This window comes from Diachasmimorpha longicaudata, chromosome 7 (genome assembly GCF_034640455.1).
Source record: "Diachasmimorpha longicaudata isolate KC_UGA_2023 chromosome 7, iyDiaLong2, whole genome shotgun sequence".
Classification (NCBI taxonomy): Eukaryota; Metazoa; Arthropoda; class Insecta; order Hymenoptera; family Braconidae; genus Diachasmimorpha; species Diachasmimorpha longicaudata.
The window spans coordinates 4,045,119-4,066,301 of NC_087231.1; the positions used below are offsets into that span (position 1 = coordinate 4,045,119).

Sequence of the window (21,183 nt, forward strand, 5' to 3'; positions counted from 1 at the left end):
ATTGATAACAGTCTGAATTGTTTTTATCGAAACTTTAACAAAAAAGAAAAATTTCGTAATTTAAAAAATCGAGTATCATTTAATCGATTTTTGGAAATATCGATGTGCGGACATTGAAGTCAACGATTTCGATTAATCGACAAGCATCACCCAACGTGAGCATAGGTCAACATAACCAAGTTTCACTTCGGTTGAAATAAAACTTACAAAACATCGCAATACATTAAAATTGATTGATGCCATGTTCGGACGATTGATGTCAACAGTTCTTCAGACGGTTCAGTAAGAAATCCCCCACCAGTCATACTCTCGGGAAATTAATTTTTTTGATATTCGAAATACTTTGACTATTGCAGTCGGTCGATGGTTCTGCCCACGAGATCATTGTGTATGAAGCCACCGGTGAAACTACCCCTGACACCATACGAAATAGCTGGAGGCAGATGGGGAACGATGCCATTCTTGCACCAGGTAAGGAACAACTGGCCAAGACCAAAGGAAACTAAAAGGATTAAAACTCATGGGTATGCAAAGCGAATGTCTACTCTCGCTGGAAGAAAAATCATCATGAGGAGAATCCTCAAGGGCTGCTCCATTCTGTCCCACTGAATTTACAATACCAATGTATTATTTTCATCTGAGAACTCTAAATAAATAAAGACAGCCAAATATTATCAATTAATGGATAGCTTCATTTATTAATTTAATTCAACCCACCTCATCGTGATAGTCAGAATAAAAAAATAAATGAGTGTAATTCCCTAAGGCCTTCTCCATCCCAAAATTACAGAAATAAACCCAGGAAATAAAATACAATCTTGAAATTTTTTTGTTTATTCATGTCTCATTGGTACGTTTTTCAAGGGACCTATGTTCACTCGCCTCATTGCTCGGAAGATTCTCCCAAATATCTTCATTAAATTCGCATTGCCTACAAGTCCAGAGAAATTCAGGATGAAGAGGTGCTGTAATAACAACATCGTTGCCCTTCCTCAGGAACGAAGGGAGATACATTTCTCGGTGATGCATATGCACTGGGATCATCGAATCTTTGTTCTTCCCAATCTTGAGAAGAGTCAGCAGGTCAGGGTTAATTTTTGGGGGTGCGTGAGCCGCATCGACCGCAGGACTCACAATTACCTTCTTCTTCATGATGTCCTGAATCCTCGAGCCGTATATAGCGTCCCCTAGAACCGGGGCGTAAAGAACAATGGCTGCGAAGAGGCGAACAGCGTGCCACATTGTTGTCGATGATTTTATTTCAAGTAGTGATGATAAATTGTAAGTACCATGGCAGAGAACCTTGTACTGGACGTTCAGAATTTTTATGTCCCCTCGTTCATGTGCGTTGTTGCTCCATTTGTTGATAATCAGTGGCTGCAAATGAGTTTTAATTAAATTTATAATTATCCAAACTCGTAGACTTCTTGTGTAAGATCAGATGGTCATTAAAAATTAATGAATTAACCAACGCACCACAGGTTTCCTGCCCATAAACCGACCTAACTCCATCGCCACCCTGCTTTCTCCCTCTAATAGCCTAGGAACATCTCTAGTAACAGCCCAGAACGTTCGAGGCAATATTCGTGCACCCTGTGCTATCCTCATGGACTTTTCCACCTCTTTATGGATTTTTTCAGAAGTTCCTAGTAGAACAACTCCACTAGTGAACCTGTAAAATAATTCGCAATCATTTTCTAAGCTCTTGTCAATGCAATTTGGCGAAGGCTTCCAATTACTTCTCAGGTGTTTTGATAATGCTGAGGGACTCGTAGCCCAATCTTTTCGCAATAGCTGGTAAGGCATCCTTGACAGTGTAATTAACTTCACCAGGGATTCTACTTGGGAGTTTATTCACTGGTATTTCATCGCCTACTGGAGTCCTCGATGAGATTCCATAAGGTTTGTTGATTGCCACCAATCCATCTGCAAAGTAAAAGAGATTCATCGATAATAACAATTTATATCTGGTTTAGTAATGGTAAATAAATTATTGAGCGAGTAGATGAGTAATATTTTTTACAGAGAATAATATTTTTTTTATTCAAGTAAATTTTGTGTTCGAACTATACCTTTGTTATAAATGACAGAGTCAGCAAGACTCTCAGAAAATCCACTTTTCGTCTTCCAAGGATGAATTTTACGATAAGGATGGATTTGCTTCTCTTTATCCATAATATTGCGATCGTTGGTGCGATATTGGGCGTTTGTTTTTGTATGATTCATCCTCAAAATATAGAAACAGCGACAGATCATTCCATCCACTCTCTTCAACATCATAGTCTTCATTGTTTATTGTTTTTAAATTAGTACTTGGTGCTTCTCAACTTTATTCACAAAACATTACACAGTGTGTTCTCCTCGTGGACTTCCAATGAACTTTCAATTCTCCATGATTCCCACAACAACGAATAATCGTTCATAGAAGCAAAAAAAAATTGAAAACCATCTCTATAATCCTCACAAATTTAATTAATTAGCAACAAATTCTCCAACAATTATAAAAATTCAAGAAGCAGGTTAAGATAATTTCTGATAACAGATAAAAAAAATGAAAATAATCTGGAGGTGTAGTTCCAACCGGTGCCCCTTCGTGGCGCCAGTTGCGTGGCAACCTCTTCTCCGTGTGGCTATTTCTCTTGAAGAAAGAATAAGTGTCTCGTCGAAGATCTTTGCCCCTAGCAATTATAATTGTTATGAAATATATATATATAAAACAATCATCAATTTATTACGTCGATAGTAAACAGTGGTTGAAAATTAACAGTTGAAAGTCGTACAACGACTTGTGACGTCATAACGCTGTGTATCCGCGATGCATACTGGGAAATGATGTCTGCCATCTTGAATGGCATGGTCCTTTTTGGCTGCGGTAGTTGCGTTGACGATAAGAAATGGCGATTACTCGTGAAAATAATAGTGGATTAGTCGTCAAAATCTTGTAGGAATTTAATTGAATATTAGTGGACTATACGGGTTGATGATACAAGCAACAATGGACGCTGTTAAAGCATTCAATGCTGAGGTACGTAATTATTTACTTGTTCTCCAGAGATACGTGATTATTTTGGAGGTCATTGTATTCGGGTAAACCCTCCCTCTTCAGTTAAAGTATCATTTACTGACGATTCTTGGTCGAATCCCTAGAGATTTTTCAAGGCCCAACAATCCTTTCAACGATCACGGAAATTTTGCATAGTAAATGCTGAAAAATGTTTACCAACACGCAGCTCTGACTCTCCCAATTGAGCTTGATTCAATTGCGAGACTATTCCATGCCGTGCTCCCCATGAACGTCCAAAAATTCAATTAATGTTCTGTTCATCTTCCTGTTATGACGATGAAATTTTTTTTGTTTCAGCTCTCGGCTCTCTATGAGGTGAAGCCCCCGATATCAAAGGCAAAAATGAATTCTCTAACAAGGGGTGCTATAAAAGCCATCAAATTTTACAAACACGTTGTTCAGAGTGTCGAGAAATTCATCCAGAAGGTAAGTTTGAAAACAATTGCATCAAAAATGTAAGAAGTGAAATTAAAACTCGGTAATTGAATTTTTATTTCTCCCAGTGTAAGCCAGAGTATAAAGTTCCTGGTCTCTACGTGATAGACTCCATCGTGCGCCAATCGAGGCATCAATTTGGTGTTGAGAAGGACGTGTTTGCCCCTCGTTTCGCCAAGAACATGCAGACGACATTCCTGAATCTGCTGAAGTGTCCCCCAGAGGATAAGAGCAAGGTGATTCGAGTGTTGAATCTCTGGCAGAAGAATGCAGTATTTCCCCCAGAGGTCATCCAACCCTTGTTTGACCTGGCAGACCCCAATCACCCGATCCACAAGGAGCAGTCGATCAGCTCCAATGGAGCCCTGAATCAATCGAACAACTTGGGTAACTTTGGCATGATATCCAGGAGTTCGCCAGGAGCTAAAGCCAAACAGACCATAGACCCAGCTTGGTTAGCCCAGACAAAGCTAGAAACTGCCAACATGGTCAACGCTAAACAAATACTTGGACAAGCTGGTGGGAATCAGGTGGATGTATCGTTTCTTGATCAACTCCAGCATCTTCAACAGCTGCTCCTGAAGAAGCAGGAAGCCACGAGCGAGGCCCAGAGTTCAGTGAAGTTCGACAAAAAACTTCTCGATTTTGATTATGGAGAGGAAGAGGACGATGACGTAATTGTGGCAAGTTCACCAGCAGCAGCAACGACTGCAGGGCAGCACACTACTAGTGGCAGTGGTAGTCTAGAGAGCCTGGGATTACTACTGACAAATCCCGAGGTACTTCGGCAGTTGCAGACCCTTCAGCAGACGATGCAGGGAGGTACATCCTCAACACAACACGAGATGGAGGAGAAGATGAGAAAACTCCAGCAGATGAAGCAGCAGGAAGATGAGTTCGACAAACATCTTGCTCAGACAGTCCCCAATCTCCCATTCGCTTCTGAATGTGAATTGAAGCCATCTGACGTTATCAAACCCAGCGGACACGTTTACAACCCTCCTGGGGTTATGCAGGACATGAGTCAGCCCCCGCCAGGCTATCCTCCGGCGTTTATGTCTCAACCAGCGGGTGGCATGAGGCAGTCGATCCATCAGAAAAGTCCTCTGTTGGACGATCGTCAAGACTCGCAGGACTATCAGGGCTCCACCGCTAGGCGTGACTCCAGCAGCGTTGAGATTGTTAATTTGGATTCTGTGAGGTCCCAGAGTAGATCTCCTGACAGATTCCGAAGGCACAGTAGATCGAGGTCTCCCAGGCATCGAAGTGATCGAGGGCGGGACAGAGATAGAGATAGAGACAGGAAATCCAGGTCCAGGAGTCGATCCAGACGCAGAAGATCAAGGTCCAGGGATCGAAAGAGGGATGACAGTAGAGAAAAGATCAGCGAGGAAGAGAGGGAGAAGCAGAGGGAACGAAGGAAGCGAGGACTACCTCCAATTATCAGGGAAAAAATGAGTGTCTGCAGCACTACTTTATGGGTTGGGCACTTATCGAAGCTCGTTCATCAGGAAGAACTGTCTGATACTTTTGGTGAGCTTGGGGATATCGTCAGTATTGACCTCATCTCGCCTCGAGGGTGTGCTTTCATATGCATGAATCGGAGACAAGACGCTTATCGGGCTTTGACCAAGCTGAAGAATCATAAGATGCAGGGAAAAGCTATTACTGTGAGTTGTTTTTTTAGTTTTGTTCATAATTTAGGAACTTAATCTGTTTTAGAATTTTGTAATTATAATTGAGGTTGTATTTCAGTTGGCTTGGGCACCTGGCAAAGGTGTCAAGGGAAAGGAATGGAAAGACTACTGGGAAGTGGAGCTGGGAGTCAGCTACATACCCTGGAACAAACTCAACAGCGTCAATGAACATGATCTCGAGCTACTTGAAGAAGGGGGAATGATTGATGAAGATACTTTGCCACCCAGATTAATTGGTAATAATTAATTTCATGAGTTTGTTTTGCAAGCTCAATTTAACTACAGTGTATACGTAATTGTAGTTGGAACGAATTTGCGAGAGTAAATTTAGATTTTTGAGCCAATTGTAATATTCAACTGTTGCTTTTGGTCAAGCAAATCTGGAACAGATATCTCGGAACTATTCTTGAAATTTTTCAACCAATTTTTTTTCCTTTCTCTGCAGGCAAATTGAAGCACTCTTCAGGTCATGAAGGAAACCAGAGTGTATCAATCCCAATGAGTGGTGCACAAATTCCAACCTTAGCTGATGGAATTGTGAGCGTTCTGCCTCCTATTTCAAGTTCCCAACAGACTATCGTTGATACCAGCCAGCCGCCTCCAATCAGAGCAACTGCCTCCACTGGCCTCCTACCACCAACAAGTGCCCAGCTGTCCATGATGCCTCCAGGCTTCCCTATAACAGGTGTACCACGTATGCTGGGAGCTATGGGGCTGTCAATGGCTCATGGACTAATGCCGAATGTTCCAATTGGAGTACCACCTCCCAACATGCAGAGTCTGCTGGGACCCCCTGGAATCATGCAATCGATGCTGACACCACCAGTTAATTCACCATTTGGTACTGGCGTAGGCGTAGGTCTCCTCACCCAGATTCCATTGCCAGCGCCTGCAGCACCAGCTGCTCCATCAGACAAATCAAGCACCACTGGTAATTTTAGAGATAATTATTCGAGTAGTGAATCTCATCATTCATCAGACACTAATAAAAATAATGTCCATGATTTTCAGGATTATCTGCATCAACCCCAGGTGACACAAATCTCCCAAATCTTCCAATGCTTCGGCAAGCCTTCGGAGTGGGCCCTCCACCACCTCCTCTACAAATACCGATGCAGGCACAGCACTCCGACGACATGGACGTGGAGATGGAGGATGTAATGCCGCAGAATACCAATCCGCCAAAAGACAAGCCCAATTTGAGTGATCAATTGCTTGCAGTGATGGGAAAAGGTCCTCTTGGTGACAGGAATGCTGATCATAATGACAGAGATTTCAGGGATCGTGATCGAGAAAGGGATAGGGAGAGGCGAGAGAGGAGTGATCGTGACAGGGACAGAGATGGTGGAAGGGACAGGGGTAGAGGTAGAGACAGAGGGAGAGATCGTCGAAGGGAGAGAGATAGAGATGACAGGAGGGATGAGAGAAGAGATCGTGATTCGTTGAGACCTCACGATGGTCCCATGCCAGGGCTCTTACAGGAGCCAGATATGGGGGTTAAAAAAGATAAACTCAGTCTGGCTGATAGGTTGAGACAATTGGCTGATGGAACTCTTCCAATGGACGACAGGATGGATCGAGCTAGAGAGAGAAATGATCGGAGTATGGAGCGAAATGATCGAAGCATGGAACGCCCTCCACCATTTGAGGAGCCTCTGAATGTTCGCAGGCCTGGAGATGGTCCTCCATCGCTGTTGGATCTCCCTAAATTCCCTCCAACCCCTGGTGATCGGGAATTCGGGCCCAGGGCTGAGTTCAGGGGTCCCCAGGACATTCGTGAATTCCCCAGAAATGATCGTGATCGAGTATTTCCACCGCGGGGTGGGAGAGGCCCACTGGATGATTTTCCAGATCCTAGAATGATGCCTGGAAGATTCCCGGAGGACTTTGATGGACGTCTGGGGCACAATGGACCTCGTCCTGATGACTTTGATCTGCGATTACATCCAAGGGAAGAGTTTGACAGGCCGGAAATGCGACGCATGCCTGTGGATGAGTATGAGGCAGAGAGATTTGAATTTGAAAGACGCCAGAGGGAGGGCTTCGAGCCCAGGATGGCTGATGGGTTCGACCCTCGATTGCATCCTGATCATCCGGATTTCGATATGAGAAGGCGAGAGTTCTTCGGTCATATGGAGCCTGGATTCGGCCCTATGATGAACACTAGGGGGCCTAGAGGACCGATGGTTGCTGAACCTTTTGGACCACGACCTGGAATGGGAAATAGAGGGGGTCCACATGGTAAGATATTCTGCGATATTTATGATTAACTAAAGAGATAAACAAATTAAGGGATCAGTCAATCAGTCAAGTGCAGTTGGGGCTTATAAGAAGTTTTTAAAATTTTATTTTATTTGTGAATTATTTCTGCAATAATAAACTTTCTGTTCAGGTCCCCCAATGTTCCACCCCCGTGGCATGGGCCCACGAGGCCCCATCCGGCCAGGGATGCGTCAGTTCGGCCCTCGAGGGCCTCCATTCGATCCCAGGGAAGGCGAAGCCTTCTTCAGATCATTTGACGAGGGTCGTGGACCCCTCGGTCCCTTCAGAGGTCCTCACATGCCAGATGGTGGTCCCTGGAGGGGCGAAAATGGCCCCTGGATGGACGCCAACAATGGCATTGAGGGAGACGATCTAGCAAGGGATAACCATTCTAGCAGAGACACTCCAAAAGGCCACAAGCACCAGGACAGGGACAGAGATAGTAGAGACAGGGAGAGAAAGTCCAGGGACAGAAAGTCAAGATGGGGCAATGCAAGTCCTTCACAGGAGCAGCCTGAGGGGCCACCTGGTGATAGCGAGCCTCGAGAGAACACAAAAGATAATGAACCTGGCGAGAACTGGGATGAGCCAGTTGCTCCAGCAGCTGCAGTTGATGAACTAGCGCTGCCAGAGTTCGAGGAACAATCAGAAAAACCTGTCGTACATGAAACTGTCCAAATGGAGGATGACGTCAGGCCCAGTGAGGATCATCAGGAGGCTTCTTACGAAGATAATTCTGTAACAGTAAATGAAAATGTCCAGGAGCAGTTCGAAGAGCGTGTTAATGAGGTGGAAGAGAACGTTGACAAGCCGGAATTTTGTGAAAATATGTTAAGTGAAGAGCCAATAATGAGTACTGATAATGTGGAGACAACGGAAGCACCAGAGTCCAGTGATATCTGTGAACAAAATAATATCGCTGAAGAACCAACAAACGCAGAAGCAGAAGCTTTGTAACAGCTCTAAAAGATCTTTCAATTGCCCGATTGATGAGATAATTCAAGGATGAGAGTGACCAAAGTATTGAGACTTTCTCTGGAGATCTCTCAAACCCCTGAATATGTAAATTGAATATCCGGAGGCATTAATTGAGATGTACATACGGGACATTGAAAAGGCTAGTTAACTAAGGATCAAAGTGATGAGAAAGGTTTTTTTTTTTTGCTCTTTGGAGACTTGTGCTGGCTTTTTTCGGAGTGGTGGGGGATACTGTGAGTCCAGTGAATCTCAATTAGAATATTCTTCTTCTGTCTGTCTCTTTAATTTTTCTTTTTTTGTTTACTCTTTCTTGAGTAGTACGCAATTGTGGAAAGTCAAAATTTTTGATAAACTTGGTAATAACTACTGCTGCTTAAAAGAAACAAAAACATTGCTGTGATAGTGAACACAGGACCTAATTTCCATTAAATGTACATACGGTATTTATAACAGAAGGTAGATTGGTTCTGGGGGAGGGGGGGAGGATTATGCCATAGTTTTCGATAGATTTGTCAATGAAAAACCATGGAAGGACAACCGTAATTTTTGGCTTAGAGATGATTGATCGGAGTCATCGTTTCCTCCGGTGAAACGTGTAAATATATAGATATATATTTTTTAAATTGAATCACTTTATTTAAATATTCGAATGATTATTTTGACAACGTTAATTTGCTATCAGAATGCTGCGGCGGGTACGATACAGCGAGAGTATTGTACCTAGATAACAAAAAATATAAAGGGAATGATTCTCTAATAATTTATTGAATTGTACATAATTTTATATTTTTCTAGAAATGGAAAAAAAACAGATACAACTGAATGAATTGATATTGTGCAGATCATTGCTCAATTTCTATGAAAAAAAAAAACCAATACCGAAAAATAAATATTTTCTACGTATTGTTTTTCACCAAAAGTAAATGGCGTTGTCATTCCAGTTTTTTTTTTATAACGTTAAAACAAATTTCACGAGAAAGCAATTTACCCTACCATTTATTTTTCAATAGTGATTACAGTTTGAGGTAGAGTAGTTGAAAAAAAAAAAATTAGTGCTCAGGTGAAGCAAATTATCAAGTTATTCCGGAAAAAATAAGATTATTGAATGAAAAAAATAAGTAGACGGTGGAAGATTCGAATAACAACTCTGGTTCCTGTGTTCACGCACGCACGTTGACTTGCACGTCTCGCAGCAGCGTTGGAAAACACGCGCTTGCGCTCAAACTGAGTGACAAGTGCAAGGTACTGTTCAATCACAAATTACATTTATCAACTGAGATGAGAGAGAACATTAAGAGATAGTTGAAAATTTAGTGATTTTTTATTCTTCAATTGAGAGCCACGGAGACCATTTCACACCACTCCGGGGTCCAAAGTACCTCAATAATTAATCACCGAATTAATATCTATGACAATTTGTAATAAAATTAGAGAATTCAACGATGTTATGATTCGTTAAGCTGGAGGGAAAGATGTAATCTAAGTTTTATTTCCAGATTTTGTGAGTTGAGTTCATCTTCTTTGCAGGACTAGGAATGATCGAGGAAAAAAATCATTGACCTTCTATTGTCCTGTGGGATGGTACGTGGCCCTCAATTGTTGATGAAAAAAAAATTGTATCAATGATTTTTATCTGGTGCTGGTAATTTTCGTGTCGAAGCACATCTGGATTATGATTAATTTCTCGTTAGTGCAACATTCCTGGCACAATATCTCCTGACATTTTTCACGTTTCGTCAGTTTAAGAATAAGAGACATATGAAGAAGTTGAGGTGAGAACAGGCCAGAATTGTTCGCCCTGTAACTGCCTTTTTGCGACTGGTAGACTTGTCATTTCACATTTTCTCGAATGTTTTCAGACGATTGAAATAGAAACATTTGTATTGATCGATCGATTTGTCGATTTAAATATTCTTCGTTTGATAAATTTCAAGTCATTGACACTCAAGTGTTGTTGTTTAGAGAAGAGTGGCTGAATGATAATAGTGTTGAGATAAAAAGCATTACAAAGAGCTTTTGGTAACGAGAGAAAAAAAGAACAAGTCTCATTGAATATTCGGGAATTGTTTTTAAGAAGAAAAAGTACTTTGACGCTATTATTCTAATAACATTTATTATAAGAAAGATGATAGATACTGTAACCATTTAATGACGAGAATAAATATGTAGAACATTGCACAAGGTGATTGATAATTCAATTACAGTCGATGAAAAATTATCATTTTTTAACGTTACTATTATCTTGTGCGTGAATGTATCTGTTTAAAACAGCAGAATTCGATATTACGTGGTATTGGCGATTTTTACTATAAACTTTCACTCTGAGTAATCTGAAGTACTGTCCCAAAATGATGCCGATGGGCCTCAAACGTATCGTTGCCCCTCGAAGCATCCGGCAACTTTAAACCTTCAAACTTTCAGCTAATCATTTGTAATGAAAACATGTCTACGACATTTTCAAAAAGTCAGTCGTATTTTAAGACACCCACGATCTGTCGGAGAAATTTAAAATTCATAGTCTGATAATATCCCAATTCTAGAGTATAAAGTTGTTCAAAAAATCGGTGAAGGGTCATTCTCGGAGGTTCTGAAGTGCCAGGATAAAGTCACTGGAATATTTTACGCTGGCAAGAGATTAAAGAGGATTTATCAGTCGTGAGCATTGATCCATTCCGCTTTAATTTAGTTTTTCAATTAATCTCACTGACTCTAGCCTCAACGAGATCGTGGACAGCCCTGAGGTGATTGCCATGAGGAAGATCAGTCGGCATCCCAATATACTTTACATGATTGAATCGCACTAGTAAGAGTAGCACAATCAAATTGGCAAGTGGATTCAATACCTAGAGCGATTATACATCTCTTGATTTGTTTAGCGATCCATTGCCCGGAAAAGCCACTCTGATCTTTGAGCTCATGGACATGAGTCTATACGACCTGATAAAGTCTCGAAAAGGGTAAAATTCACTAGGCCTTTTCCCCTGCCGTTCTATTCATGTAGGATTGGTTTAATTACAGGCGAGTCATGATGGAGTTGAAAGTTAAATCGTATGTTTATCAGCTGTTGAAGGGCTTAGATCACCTGCACAAGTACGGCATCTTCCACAGGGACATCAAACCTGAAAATATTCTCGTCAAGGTTTGAGTACTTTTTTTTAATTTAAAGAAATGCAGGCTCTCGACTTTGCTCAATATGCCATAAAAAATGTACAGTGATGTTGAATTGGAGGGAGAGATTGCGTTTACGTGGACTAGTTCATTTCATAGAAGCTACGGATGCAACACCAGTGCATTTTAAACTGGAAATGGAATTTTAGTAAATAATGTGTTCGTAATCTCTGACGATAGGGAGAAGTAGTGAAACTCGCGGATTTAGGTTCAGTTCGTGGAATCTACAGTAGACCTCCCTACACCGAGTACATATCCACCAGGTGGTACAGGTCTCCAGAATGTCTACTGACCACTGGCTTTTACGGCCCTAAAATGGATGTCTGGGCTCTAGGATGCGTGTACTACGAGCTTTTGACATTGAAACCCCTGTTCCCAGGTTCTAACGAGATCGATCAGATTGCGAAGATCCACGGGGTCTTAGGCACACCGCATGCACGAATAGTGGCGAAATTTCGTCGGCAGTAAGTTTCAACTCCCATATTAGAACGTGCGAAAGTAAAATATTTGCCCTTAAAATATTCGTGAAAGTACGATTTTTTAAAAGCAAAAACTGAATAAAAAAATTCGCTCTCAGTAAATCAAAAAATTGCGAGTATTTCTTCCCCACCAAAGCTGGGACTGGTTTCTCGGCTCTCATTCCTCACGTCACTGACTCTGGAAGAGAACTCATGAAGATGATGTTGATCTACGATCCCGAGAACAGGAGCAATGTCAAAAGATTGCTGGAGAATCGTTACTTCAATGATTTGAGGTGATTTCCGTAGCAGAATCGATTGAAAATGATAATTTATTTCCCTATTATTTAAATCAGAGAATACGATTCCCCAAAGCAAGCAGTCTCTTTCCCATCCTCATCTACCTCCCCAGAAGGCACTCAGTGGAGGAATCCAATGCTTTTGAGCTACATTACATCTGAGAAACATCGCAAATGCAAAGTACTGTTTCTCAGTATTTTTAGTTTTATAATTTTACTGTTGATAATTATTTAATAATCATTAACGCAGCCCGTGAATGCCCGGGGACAAAAATTTCTTGAGGAAGTCTCGAGTAATTCCAAAGTCCCCAGGATAGTGGCCTCCAGTCCAAACGCTAGGCCGAATGTCTCTGGTAAATCAAATACCTCGAAAATAGCAATCTCTGAAAGAGGCGACAGCACGGCCTCCATCGCTGGGACCAGACAGAGACATAATCTGTGGAGGAGGAACGTCTACTCCACTAGGACAGAGAGGACCAGTGCCTCTCCGAGATCGACCTTGAGCACGAGATTACCAATTATCAAATACAACAGTACGAGGAGGGTAGAGGGGACTGGGGATTCAGTCAGGATGTTTGCTCCGAGAAGTAACCAATCACTTGTGTCTCATTATCACCTAAGGGGAAATATCGTCAGTACAAATGTCGAACAGAAGCCTTCGAAGGAGATCACCAGGTTCAGGCAACGATTTTTTTTTAATAAAACATGAAAGTAATTATGCACCAATTATTACCGGAGAACATGCTTTGCAACACAGGTTCCCCGAAATTGTACGGAAGCCAGAGATTAAGCGCAGGCTCTCAAATTCCTCGGTTGCATCAACGCATGAGATTAAAAGTGGAGGAGGAAAGAGGAGTACTCGTTTAACGACAATAACAGAAGCTAACCGGCCGCTCGTTCATATTAGATCCCCAAATATCAAGAGCCCGGCCAAGAAAATACCCAAGCACGAGTCTCCAGTTGGGAGAATAGAGGGAAAAAATAAAATAACTGGAGACAAACGTGGGAGGGCTAAATGATCGTGTCTGTAGAGTGAATTTTTTTTTACATTAATTCTATATTTTTGGAACTGAAAAATTCATAAAGGAAAAACGAACACAATATGCTTTCAATTTCTTCTTGCGATTTTTAGTAATATGGCACAGAACATGGACTGTGGCTTTTGGAAAATTTTCAGGTTCAGGTTGACTTAACAAATAATCACTTCCTATGGTGTAATTAACAAAAATAAAATAATCATGATTTTGGATAGCAAACGTGATAAACAAAAATTGTTCATTCCCACTGTGATAAGGGAGCATAATAGTAACGTCTCATTAGTATAATAACAAGGTCTTGCGGACAACGAAATTTACGTGAAAAGTATAACAAAACTGAAAATCCATGGTCTTACAGTGTCTTCTGGCTAATCTAAGTAAAATAATTATTACGGATAGCTTATGTTACGATGTTAGTAAAATATATTCCATCTGTATTTGTAAATCTAAATTCATAAGAAAAACTTATCTGTCTGAACGACGTCGTTGCGTACGGCTTTTTTTTTCATCATACGTCCCAAAATATATGAAAAATATCGTCACACTTTGCATAGGCTTCACTTACGGTTGAAATATTGACCAGACACTGTGATCTAAAATTTGTGCGTTACTTTATCAATTTTTTAAATAAGTTGTACCATTTTTCCTGTATAATGTGACCTTTAGGCAGCCTGGATTATCTTCAGTGAATCTGAAATCAACGGAGAAGATAAAATTGATGTGAGATCGATGACAATCGATGAGAATTGCAAATGAAATAATAGACAAACTTACTTGATATTTCTACTATTGAGCTTCTGCGATACAGCAGGTTTTATTTTACTCGTTCCCCTATTACTCCTGGCCCCTCTACCAGTTACAATATATATCGTCGAGGAACGTTTATTGTTCCTCATGAGTTTATCTAAGTGGTACTCGAGAAATTCGTCCAAGGCGGTGAGTGCCTCGGAGACGAATAAATTATGTAGATCAAGACTTTCCTCGCTGTCCCAAGATTGGGCCTCGACAAAAGCACTGGCAGCTGCTGCATGAGCAGCGTCAATATTTCTGGTATGCAATCGAGCCACTTGAGAGTAGTAAGCGGCCACTCCAGGACAGCCCTTTTTGTACGCCTCAGCAGCCTTGTTATAATTCTGAATCTGCAATGACAATTGTCTTTGGGCTTCCTCCCGGGAGTTTCTAGCATGCGCCAGAGCAGTATTGTACCCAAGTCTATCATTTTTCCCTCTAGCTCTGACAATAATCATGGGTGGTGGTTTTTCTCGGAGATTTTTATCCTCCTCCTTCACTTCATCCATCAAGATCTTCTGCTTCTTAAGCGTATCACACGGAACAATGGCTCTTCCCGTATTCGCTTCAATGATTTCAAAAGCCTGCTTGAAATTACCGTTGGTAACTTTTAAAATTTCATTGAAAGCGTCAGGATCAAGACCCGGCAGTGCTTCATTGAGCATCTGACGAGACAGTCTTGCTGCCAAATCATCAGGTGTCTCTCGGGATATTATTGACTTCAATTCATTCTTGTATTTAGCTAGAGCCAGCTCCATATCCATTATTTGCTCTAAATTAGGCTCGGAAGAATTTTCGGAAGCAGTCGCCCCTTCGAGCTCCATTTTACGTTCTAATGATCGCGCCAGCTCAGCATCTTTCGCCATCATTTCGTCCAGTTGTTCGTGCCTTGCATTGGCCTGCTGGCAGAAGCTCTCGATCCAATTAGCGTACAACTCCTCGGCGATTGATTTCTTTACCTGAATTACTGGTGAAAAATTCTCGGGGATGTGAAAATTTTGAATTCCCAATGTCTGTTCAAGACCTCTTATGCAGTCAAATCCGAGGTTTAATTCAACTAGATCGTCACTCTCAGAACTTTTTTCGTCTTCGGTGGATTCCATGCGACTTATTGAAGCGGTCGATGTTGACGCTGCATCGTCAGACACATCGGCCGATGGTTCTTTCATTTCTAAAGTCCTCGCCATTATGTCTTCATTTATTGAGAACTCCGCGTATTTTTGCCGTTCTTGTTCCCGTTCTGTGTCCTCTGATCCCTCATTTTTCAAATAATCAGATTCTAAACATTGTGAAGACCTTCGAAGATTTGGCGAGAAGGACTGAACAGGTTCAGGCATCATCGAAGGATTATTATCCTCTTGCTCAACTGTTGAAGGTTCATCTGATCCAGAATTTTCCTCAGTCGTTTTCAGGACAATATTCTCAGTACCGCCCTCGAGGAGTAACTCCACTGCCCAGTCCAAATCCTCATTGACTTTTTCATAGATCTCCACGAGATAGTCCCTCGGAATGTGTGGAAACAGCTCCATCAACTCAGGAAACCGGTCCTTCTTTGCCTCATCATCATCGATTTCTGGATTACCTTCTCTGGAGAATATATCTCCAGTCATTGAGCTTTTATCCAGCATTAATTTTACCGGTGGCCGCTCCGGCCTGGGATTAGGAACAGCTTCGTTTATCGGTCTATTAAACGCTGAAATAACTCTGTAAATCGGTTCTGAGGTGCCTCCAAAGTACGAGACATTGAAATCATAGTATGAAGTGTTGGTGGAGACATCCTGCTTCTGGACATTGTGAACATTTGCCTCTTCTACTGGATTTACTTTCGGAAGTAACAGATCGTCCACTGGAAATGGAGACTCTTTCCACGTGATTCTATTTACATTATCGATTATTTCAGATTCTTCAGCGGGTTCTCCTGACTTCACAGACTCCGGATTTTTCATAGATGTATCAGCAGGTGGTAGCACTACATTTTTTTCCACCATTTCGTCGACAATTTTTTTTGAATCTACGAATTCAGCAGAAAAAATATTCGCCTCCTCTATGCTCAACATCTTGATGGCCTTCAACGTTTCATCCGCGACTGCGTAGAATTCTGAGTCATGATTTTTATCACTGCGCTTTGTCCCTTCCATCAGTACATCATTATCTATACTGTCAATGGCAGCTCTTATCTCAGCTACGGGACTTTCAAACACGTTGACATCATCGACGGAAACTGATTCGGATTTATCATTCGATATTTTGACATCCTCCATTAACGAAAATTCTTTCAACTCCTTTCCCTCTTCTACTTCATTGTTTGTCAACTGTTCCTCATCCTGGGTATTTCCTAAGATCGACGTCTTTATGATATTGAAGATGGTCCCCAGAGTGGATTGCGCTTGAGGTTCTGTCGATTCTTCCGCAGTCTCGATGTCCGATAAATTCTCTGCATCTATGAAACTCATGTCCTTATCCTCACCTGAACTGTTCTCTATTTTCTCGTCCTCCATCAGTACTTCATGTTCACATGATTTAACGAATATAGAATAATCTCTCTCAGCACTCTCATTTTCATTGCATAAATCAATATCCTCCATAGTGGTGCCCTCGAGAAGACTAGCAGCAATATCAGCCACATTATCTATCTCCTGTTCCTCAAACAGCTCTGTAATAATTACGGTGGACTGTCTCTGTTCAGCTCGTTGAAATCCAGCAGAGGTGCTATTGTACCCCTGTGTCAATTCACTGAGGAAATTATGAACAGCTGATCTCACCCCATTTTCCTCCCCCTTGGACTCACTTCCAGGACTCTCTCCATTTCTCTTGCTTTTTTTACCGAACTCTTCGTCCTGCTCCTGCATCTCTGAATAGTGGGCCACATTCTCATCATTATGACCCATTTCTTCCTTCACAGAATCTGAAGCAACACCCACGTCCGTAAATACCACGCTATTCTTCCTCTCTGATCCAATGGCCGGCAACACTTGTAGACAATATGTCTCCCCTGGTGAAGGTTTATGTTCGTTATTTCGAGGAGACTCTGCTCGATCTTCCCTCTCCATCGTTTTCGTTTGCTCTTCTGGCTGCTCATGTTCTCCAGGCTCTCCTAGATGATTGGTAATGTGAGCTGGGGCTATCGAGGGCTCTACGCTGACAGACAACTCCTCAGCGGCATTCCGACTCCTCTCTGGAATTTTCACCTCTCGAGGGTCAGCTCCAGGTGCATACCACAGTGAGTACATCGTCAGGAGCTTATCCCCCGTGACACCAGGCTCAAACCGCATAAGCATTTGTTCAATCTTATCCTTTGGTACCCCATGAGTATTTTTCTGTGCTAATTCCTTGATTTTATTGGCCCAGGGTGTGTCAGGCTCCAGCACCTCAACAATGTATCCGAATTCGACAGCCATAGCAGCATATGGACGCATCTCCCAAGCTTGAGTATTTGTATTATCAATTATAACTGGAGTTTTTCCCTGACTCAAAGCTTCGTGGGCCCTATTCTGAGTTATAGTGTGAGCATCAGACAGTCGTTTAGGGTCGTACATGTAGATTCCACGGCCCAGAGCTACGAAGTAGTCATCAGCACTGAAGATATATTTTGCGGGATTATCTCCGGTGGTTGTTGACACTAGACTTCGAGCTAGGAAGGACTTTCCACTGCCTGGCAGACCTCTTAACAAGACCATGATTTTATCACCACTTAGTATGGCCCGTTTTATTCTGTCAACTGTAGCCTGATGAATTGATCTTTTGGGAGTACTTGGAGGTGATGGCGTCGTGGTGAGCTCGGTTTTGTAGCTAGTGGCAACCTGAGCTGGGGCTTGAATCGACGATGACAACAGTTGGGAAACATTGACTGGTATTGACGTAGGGATGGTGCAGTTGAGCTCCTCTTCAATGACAACATCAGCATCGTCATCGTCTGATGAATTTTCCATACCTGCTGTTCGATATTGCACCTTCAGGCCACATAGTTCAGACTCTTTCTTCGGTTTACTTTGACTAGCTATTGAATTTGTCTCTGATGGGGGGTGATGCGGAATGTTGGGACCCTGGATCCATGGATTTGATGATTGAGACATCTGAGGGAGGGTAAAGAGGGCGTTGTTCATTAAATCCGAATCGTTCCAATTTTTCTCGTCTGACTTGCTTTGAAGCATCGGTGGATTCCAAATTGAATCGAAAGTCGCTGATGGCAGTTTTTCTCTGTAATTGGAGTCCAGTTTTGATATGTTACCTCTGAAGGAGCCCATACGATTTTTAGATGTTTTTTTTATTTTCTCAAATTTTTTCAACTCTTGCTTCTGCTTTTGTAGCTCCGTTTTATCCATTTTTAAGTAGTCTGCCCCGATTTCTTGAGGGGATGGCTCTGCCTGGTTCCCTGGGTCGCGAGAGACTAAGACGAATGCCCCTTGTTCCTGGGACGCTTTGTTCTGTGATTCTACTGTGGAGGAGAGGACGATGAGGGAATCGATGCAGGAGTCAAGCTCCCAATCACAACTATTCGCCACTGAGAGAATTACGTCTGATTCTAATGTATTTTCGAACATTTCGTTTAGACCTGATAGCACCTGTTGCTGAATTTCCTTTGTTGGTTTTTTCGTGTTCGTGGTGGAACGATTTTTAATCGAATGTTTGCCTACTGGGGCCACAGGAGGCCATTGATCATTCGATGCCATTCTCTTGGTTACACCTTCACATTAGCTCACCTGCAATTCGACGTTATGACATTGGCTAAAAATACATTTGTTGGGAATGTGTTGTTTCTCAACAACAGTTGAAATAACAATAATTGTGTTAAATTTTTCAGTAACTCTAGGAGTCTGTGGGTGGACTTATCACGTGCACCTACCTTGGGAGACTCTTGTTACTCTGGCTCTTCCAAAAGTGTTTGTAAACAGTGAAATGAAAGCTGGGAGATGTGTCTCGAAAAAAACTTTTTTTAGACTGACTGATGTGTGCGTGGATGGTACACGGAAATTTGTGATGCAGGTCCGTGCTTGTGTTTCGTCAACAATCCGTATAGGGTGATAAACCTTTCGGGTAAAAATCCTCTAGTCTAGGGAATCATGGAGCCACCCGGCATTTAATTTTTACCCTAGGGAACAACCTAAGTGGTCGCGTACACATTTCATGAGACTAAAACTCAATAATTTATTGTTTTAAATTTATCTTGGGGGTCTAGATTAAATTATTTGAGAATCAGTCATGGGAATTTTAGAGAAAATATCGGAGATTGAGAAGGAGATTGCGAGGACACAGAAAAATAAAGGTCAGTGGATTTTTAGGTTAATTTGTCCGTCTACATCTGTTGCAAAACATGAGAATTAATGCACTCTCTTTTTATCCAGCTACGGAGTATCATTTGGGATTGCTCAAAGCAAAATTAGCCAAATACAGGTCACAGCTTCTTGAGCCCTCTAAGAAATCCGAAAAGGGTGAAGGATTTGATGTGTTGAAGTCGGGGGATGCTAGAGTAGCATTAATTGGATTCCCATCAGTGGGAAAATCCACTTTGCTGTCAACACTAACTCATACAGAATCTGAGGCTGCCTCCTACGAGTTCACGACGTTGACATGTATCCCTGGAGTCATTGAGTATAAGGGAGCTAATATCCAGCTGCTGGATTTGCCTGGAATTATTGAGGGAGCAGCACAGGTATGACAGAATTTCAACAAAACGAAAAAATGTCTACACAAATCCACGAATATCTGCAGAGTCAATGATACGATTCCCATTACTAAACCGTCCTTTTTAACTTTGAAAAGAGAGCTGGCAGTTGACAAATTTTTACTTTCACTCTTTTAATCTCGGGCAGACATTCATTTTCCTTTTTTTGAAGCTGATTTTTTTTTCTCCAGGGCAAAGGTCGGGGTAGACAGGTGATAGCTGTAGCCAGAACAGCTGACCTAGTCCTAATGATGCTGGATGCAACTAAGCAAGATGTCCAGAGACAATTATTGGAGAAAGAGTTGGAGTCTGTGGGGATTAGGCTTAACAAGCAAAAGCCAAACATTTATTTTAAGATAAAGAAGGGCGGTGGTCTGTCGTTCAATTCAACTTGTCTACTTACCAAAGTCGACGAGAAAATGGTGCAGATGATTCTGCATGAGTACAAAATTTTTAACGCTGAAGTTTTGTTCAGGGAGGATTGCACTGCTGATGAATTGATAGATGTCATTAATGCTAATAGAGTATATCTGCCTTGTCTCTACGTTTACAATAAAATTGATCAGATTTCTATTGAAGAAGTCGATAGGATTGCCAGGCAGCCTAACAGTGTTGTAGTTAGGTAAATCCAACTGTTTAATTATTTGAACAATCAGCCATTGTTCAATAACAGTATTTTTTTATTTTTTTTGTAAATGTTTCAGTTGTAATATGAAGTTGAATTTGGACTTTTTGTTGGAGACTCTGTGGGAGTATCTATCCCTCATCAGAGTGTACACGAAGAAGCCAGGACAGCCTCCAGACTTTGACGATGGTTTGATTCTAAGAAGAGGTGTCACTGTGGAACATGTTTGCCATACGATACATCGAACGCTGGCTGCTCAATTTAAATATGGACTTGTCTGGGTAATTCTGCTTTTCTTCAATAACAAGAATGAATTAATTAATGCCCAATTACCTCATTATCGATCTAATTTATTTGCTTGCTTTGAAATATTCAGGGAACAAGTACCAAATATTCACCTCAGAGGGTGGGTATCCAACACACCATGCATGATGAGGACGTCATTCAGGTTGTTAAAAAGTAAATAAATCGTGGATCATCGCCAGCATTAACGCAGAGGGAATCACAATAAATATTTGTTACAGGCAATACGTTTTTTATAAATGAAAAAGTAATAAAAATCATAATTATTCATTTGATGTCATCTCAGTTTTCATTCAGTCAAAATTCCCGCCTCGGAGATATTGACTTCCGGAGGCTGGAAATGCAAATCTCTTTCAATAATGTCAAGATTACTCTATCATACTCTATCTTTATTACTATATTTTTT

General features: G+C 41.6%; 6 protein-coding genes across 7 annotated transcripts; 4 read left to right on the top strand and 2 right to left on the bottom strand.

The window, feature by feature from the left end:
* Positions 1–121: 121 nt before the first annotated feature.
* Mrpl34 (mitochondrial ribosomal protein L34) lies at positions 122–682 on the top strand. Its single transcript, XM_064124921.1, has 2 exons — positions 122–282; positions 357–682. Exons 1-2 carry the CDS (start codon positions 242–244, stop codon positions 607–609), a joined length of 294 nt encoding a protein of 97 aa, XP_063980991.1. The 5' UTR covers positions 122–241; the 3' UTR covers positions 610–682.
* Positions 672–2,510, bottom strand: LOC135164500 (mitochondrial mRNA pseudouridine synthase RPUSD3-like). Its single transcript, XM_064124911.1, has 4 exons — positions 2,073–2,510; positions 1,740–1,926; positions 1,477–1,672; positions 672–1,377 (listed from the first exon to the last, which is right to left on the bottom strand). The coding sequence occupies exons 1-4, from the start codon at positions 2,287–2,289 to the stop codon at positions 838–840; spliced, it is 1,140 nt and encodes a 379-aa protein (XP_063980981.1). The 5' UTR covers positions 2,290–2,510; the 3' UTR covers positions 672–837.
* A 220-nt stretch (positions 2,511–2,730) lies between these two features.
* On the top strand, positions 2,731–10,607 carry LOC135164496 (SR-related and CTD-associated factor 4). The gene is made up of 7 exons (XM_064124897.1): positions 2,731–3,025; positions 3,362–3,490; positions 3,568–5,169; positions 5,255–5,432; positions 5,642–6,127; positions 6,208–7,437; positions 7,589–10,607. The coding sequence occupies exons 1-7, from the start codon at positions 2,981–2,983 to the stop codon at positions 8,413–8,415; spliced, it is 4,497 nt and encodes a 1,498-aa protein (XP_063980967.1). The 5' UTR covers positions 2,731–2,980; the 3' UTR covers positions 8,416–10,607.
* Positions 10,608–10,749: 142 nt separating this feature from the next.
* LOC135164499 (MAPK/MAK/MRK overlapping kinase-like) lies at positions 10,750–13,597 on the top strand. 2 transcript variants are annotated; one of them, XM_064124909.1, is made up of 10 exons: positions 10,750–10,900; positions 10,977–11,091; positions 11,150–11,239; positions 11,313–11,393; positions 11,455–11,575; positions 11,785–12,068; positions 12,182–12,358; positions 12,419–12,542; positions 12,612–13,036; positions 13,119–13,597. In XM_064124909.1, the coding sequence occupies exons 1-10, from the start codon at positions 10,879–10,881 to the stop codon at positions 13,378–13,380; spliced, it is 1,701 nt and encodes a 566-aa protein (XP_063980979.1). In that variant the 5' UTR covers positions 10,750–10,878; the 3' UTR covers positions 13,381–13,597. The 2 variants fall into 2 exon arrangements, with proteins under 2 accessions (XP_063980979.1, XP_063980980.1); XM_064124910.1 differs by having other exon boundaries at positions 10,750–11,091; positions 11,150–11,245.
* On the bottom strand, positions 13,575–19,181 carry LOC135164494 (uncharacterized). The gene is made up of 3 exons (XM_064124892.1): positions 19,031–19,181; positions 14,173–18,887; positions 13,575–14,089 (listed from the first exon to the last, which is right to left on the bottom strand). Exons 2-3 carry the CDS (start codon positions 18,855–18,857, stop codon positions 14,014–14,016), a joined length of 4,761 nt encoding a protein of 1,586 aa, XP_063980962.1. The 5' UTR covers positions 18,858–18,887; positions 19,031–19,181; the 3' UTR covers positions 13,575–14,013.
* A 66-nt stretch (positions 19,182–19,247) lies between these two features.
* On the top strand, positions 19,248–21,112 carry LOC135164501 (developmentally-regulated GTP-binding protein 2). Its single transcript, XM_064124912.1, has 5 exons — positions 19,248–19,450; positions 19,530–19,837; positions 20,041–20,471; positions 20,554–20,755; positions 20,851–21,112. The coding sequence occupies exons 1-5, from the start codon at positions 19,387–19,389 to the stop codon at positions 20,935–20,937; spliced, it is 1,092 nt and encodes a 363-aa protein (XP_063980982.1). The 5' UTR covers positions 19,248–19,386; the 3' UTR covers positions 20,938–21,112.
* Positions 21,113–21,183: the final 71 nt, after the last annotated feature.

Excerpts from the sequence above, each read along its gene's own strand:
- Mrpl34 (XM_064124921.1), top strand. The coding sequence starts at position 242 with ATGTTCGGACGATTGATGTCAACAGTTCTTCAGACGGTTCA. Across the intron at positions 283-356 it reads ACAGTTCTTCAGACGGTTCA|TCGGTCGATGGTTCTGCCCA; the intron begins GTAAGAAATCCC and ends TGACTATTGCAG.
- LOC135164500 (XM_064124911.1), bottom strand. The coding sequence starts at position 2,289 with ATGAAGACTATGATGTTGAAGAGAGTGGATGGAATGATCTGTCGCTGT. Across the intron at positions 1,927-2,072 it reads CTCTGTCATTTATAACAAAG|ATGGATTGGTGGCAATCAAC; the intron begins GTATAGTTCGAA and ends TTTACTTTGCAG. Across the intron at positions 1,673-1,739 it reads ATTATCAAAACACCTGAGAA|GTTCACTAGTGGAGTTGTTC; the intron begins GTAATTGGAAGC and ends ATTATTTTACAG.
- LOC135164496 (XM_064124897.1), top strand. The coding sequence starts at position 2,981 with ATGATACAAGCAACAATGGACGCTGTTAAAGCATTCAATGCTGAG. Across the intron at positions 3,491-3,567 it reads TCGAGAAATTCATCCAGAAG|TGTAAGCCAGAGTATAAAGT; the intron begins GTAAGTTTGAAA and ends TATTTCTCCCAG. Across the intron at positions 7,438-7,588 it reads AAATAGAGGGGGTCCACATG|GTCCCCCAATGTTCCACCCC; the intron begins GTAAGATATTCT and ends CTTTCTGTTCAG.
- LOC135164499 (XM_064124909.1), top strand. The coding sequence starts at position 10,879 with ATGTCTACGACATTTTCAAAAA. Across the intron at positions 11,394-11,454 it reads CTGATAAAGTCTCGAAAAGG|GCGAGTCATGATGGAGTTGA; the intron begins GTAAAATTCACT and ends GTTTAATTACAG. Across the intron at positions 12,359-12,418 it reads CGTTACTTCAATGATTTGAG|AGAATACGATTCCCCAAAGC; the intron begins GTGATTTCCGTA and ends TATTTAAATCAG.
- LOC135164494 (XM_064124892.1), bottom strand. The coding sequence starts at position 18,857 with ATGGCATCGAATGATCAATGGCCTCCTGTGGCCCCAGTAGGCAAACAT. Across the intron at positions 14,090-14,172 it reads CTCAATAGTAGAAATATCAA|ATTCACTGAAGATAATCCAG; the intron begins GTAAGTTTGTCT and ends CGTTGATTTCAG.
- LOC135164501 (XM_064124912.1), top strand. The coding sequence starts at position 19,387 with ATGGGAATTTTAGAGAAAATATCGGAGATTGAGAAGGAGATTGCGAGG. Across the intron at positions 19,838-20,040 it reads TTATTGAGGGAGCAGCACAG|GGCAAAGGTCGGGGTAGACA; the intron begins GTATGACAGAAT and ends TTTTTTCTCCAG. Across the intron at positions 20,472-20,553 it reads CCTAACAGTGTTGTAGTTAG|TTGTAATATGAAGTTGAATT; the intron begins GTAAATCCAACT and ends TAAATGTTTCAG.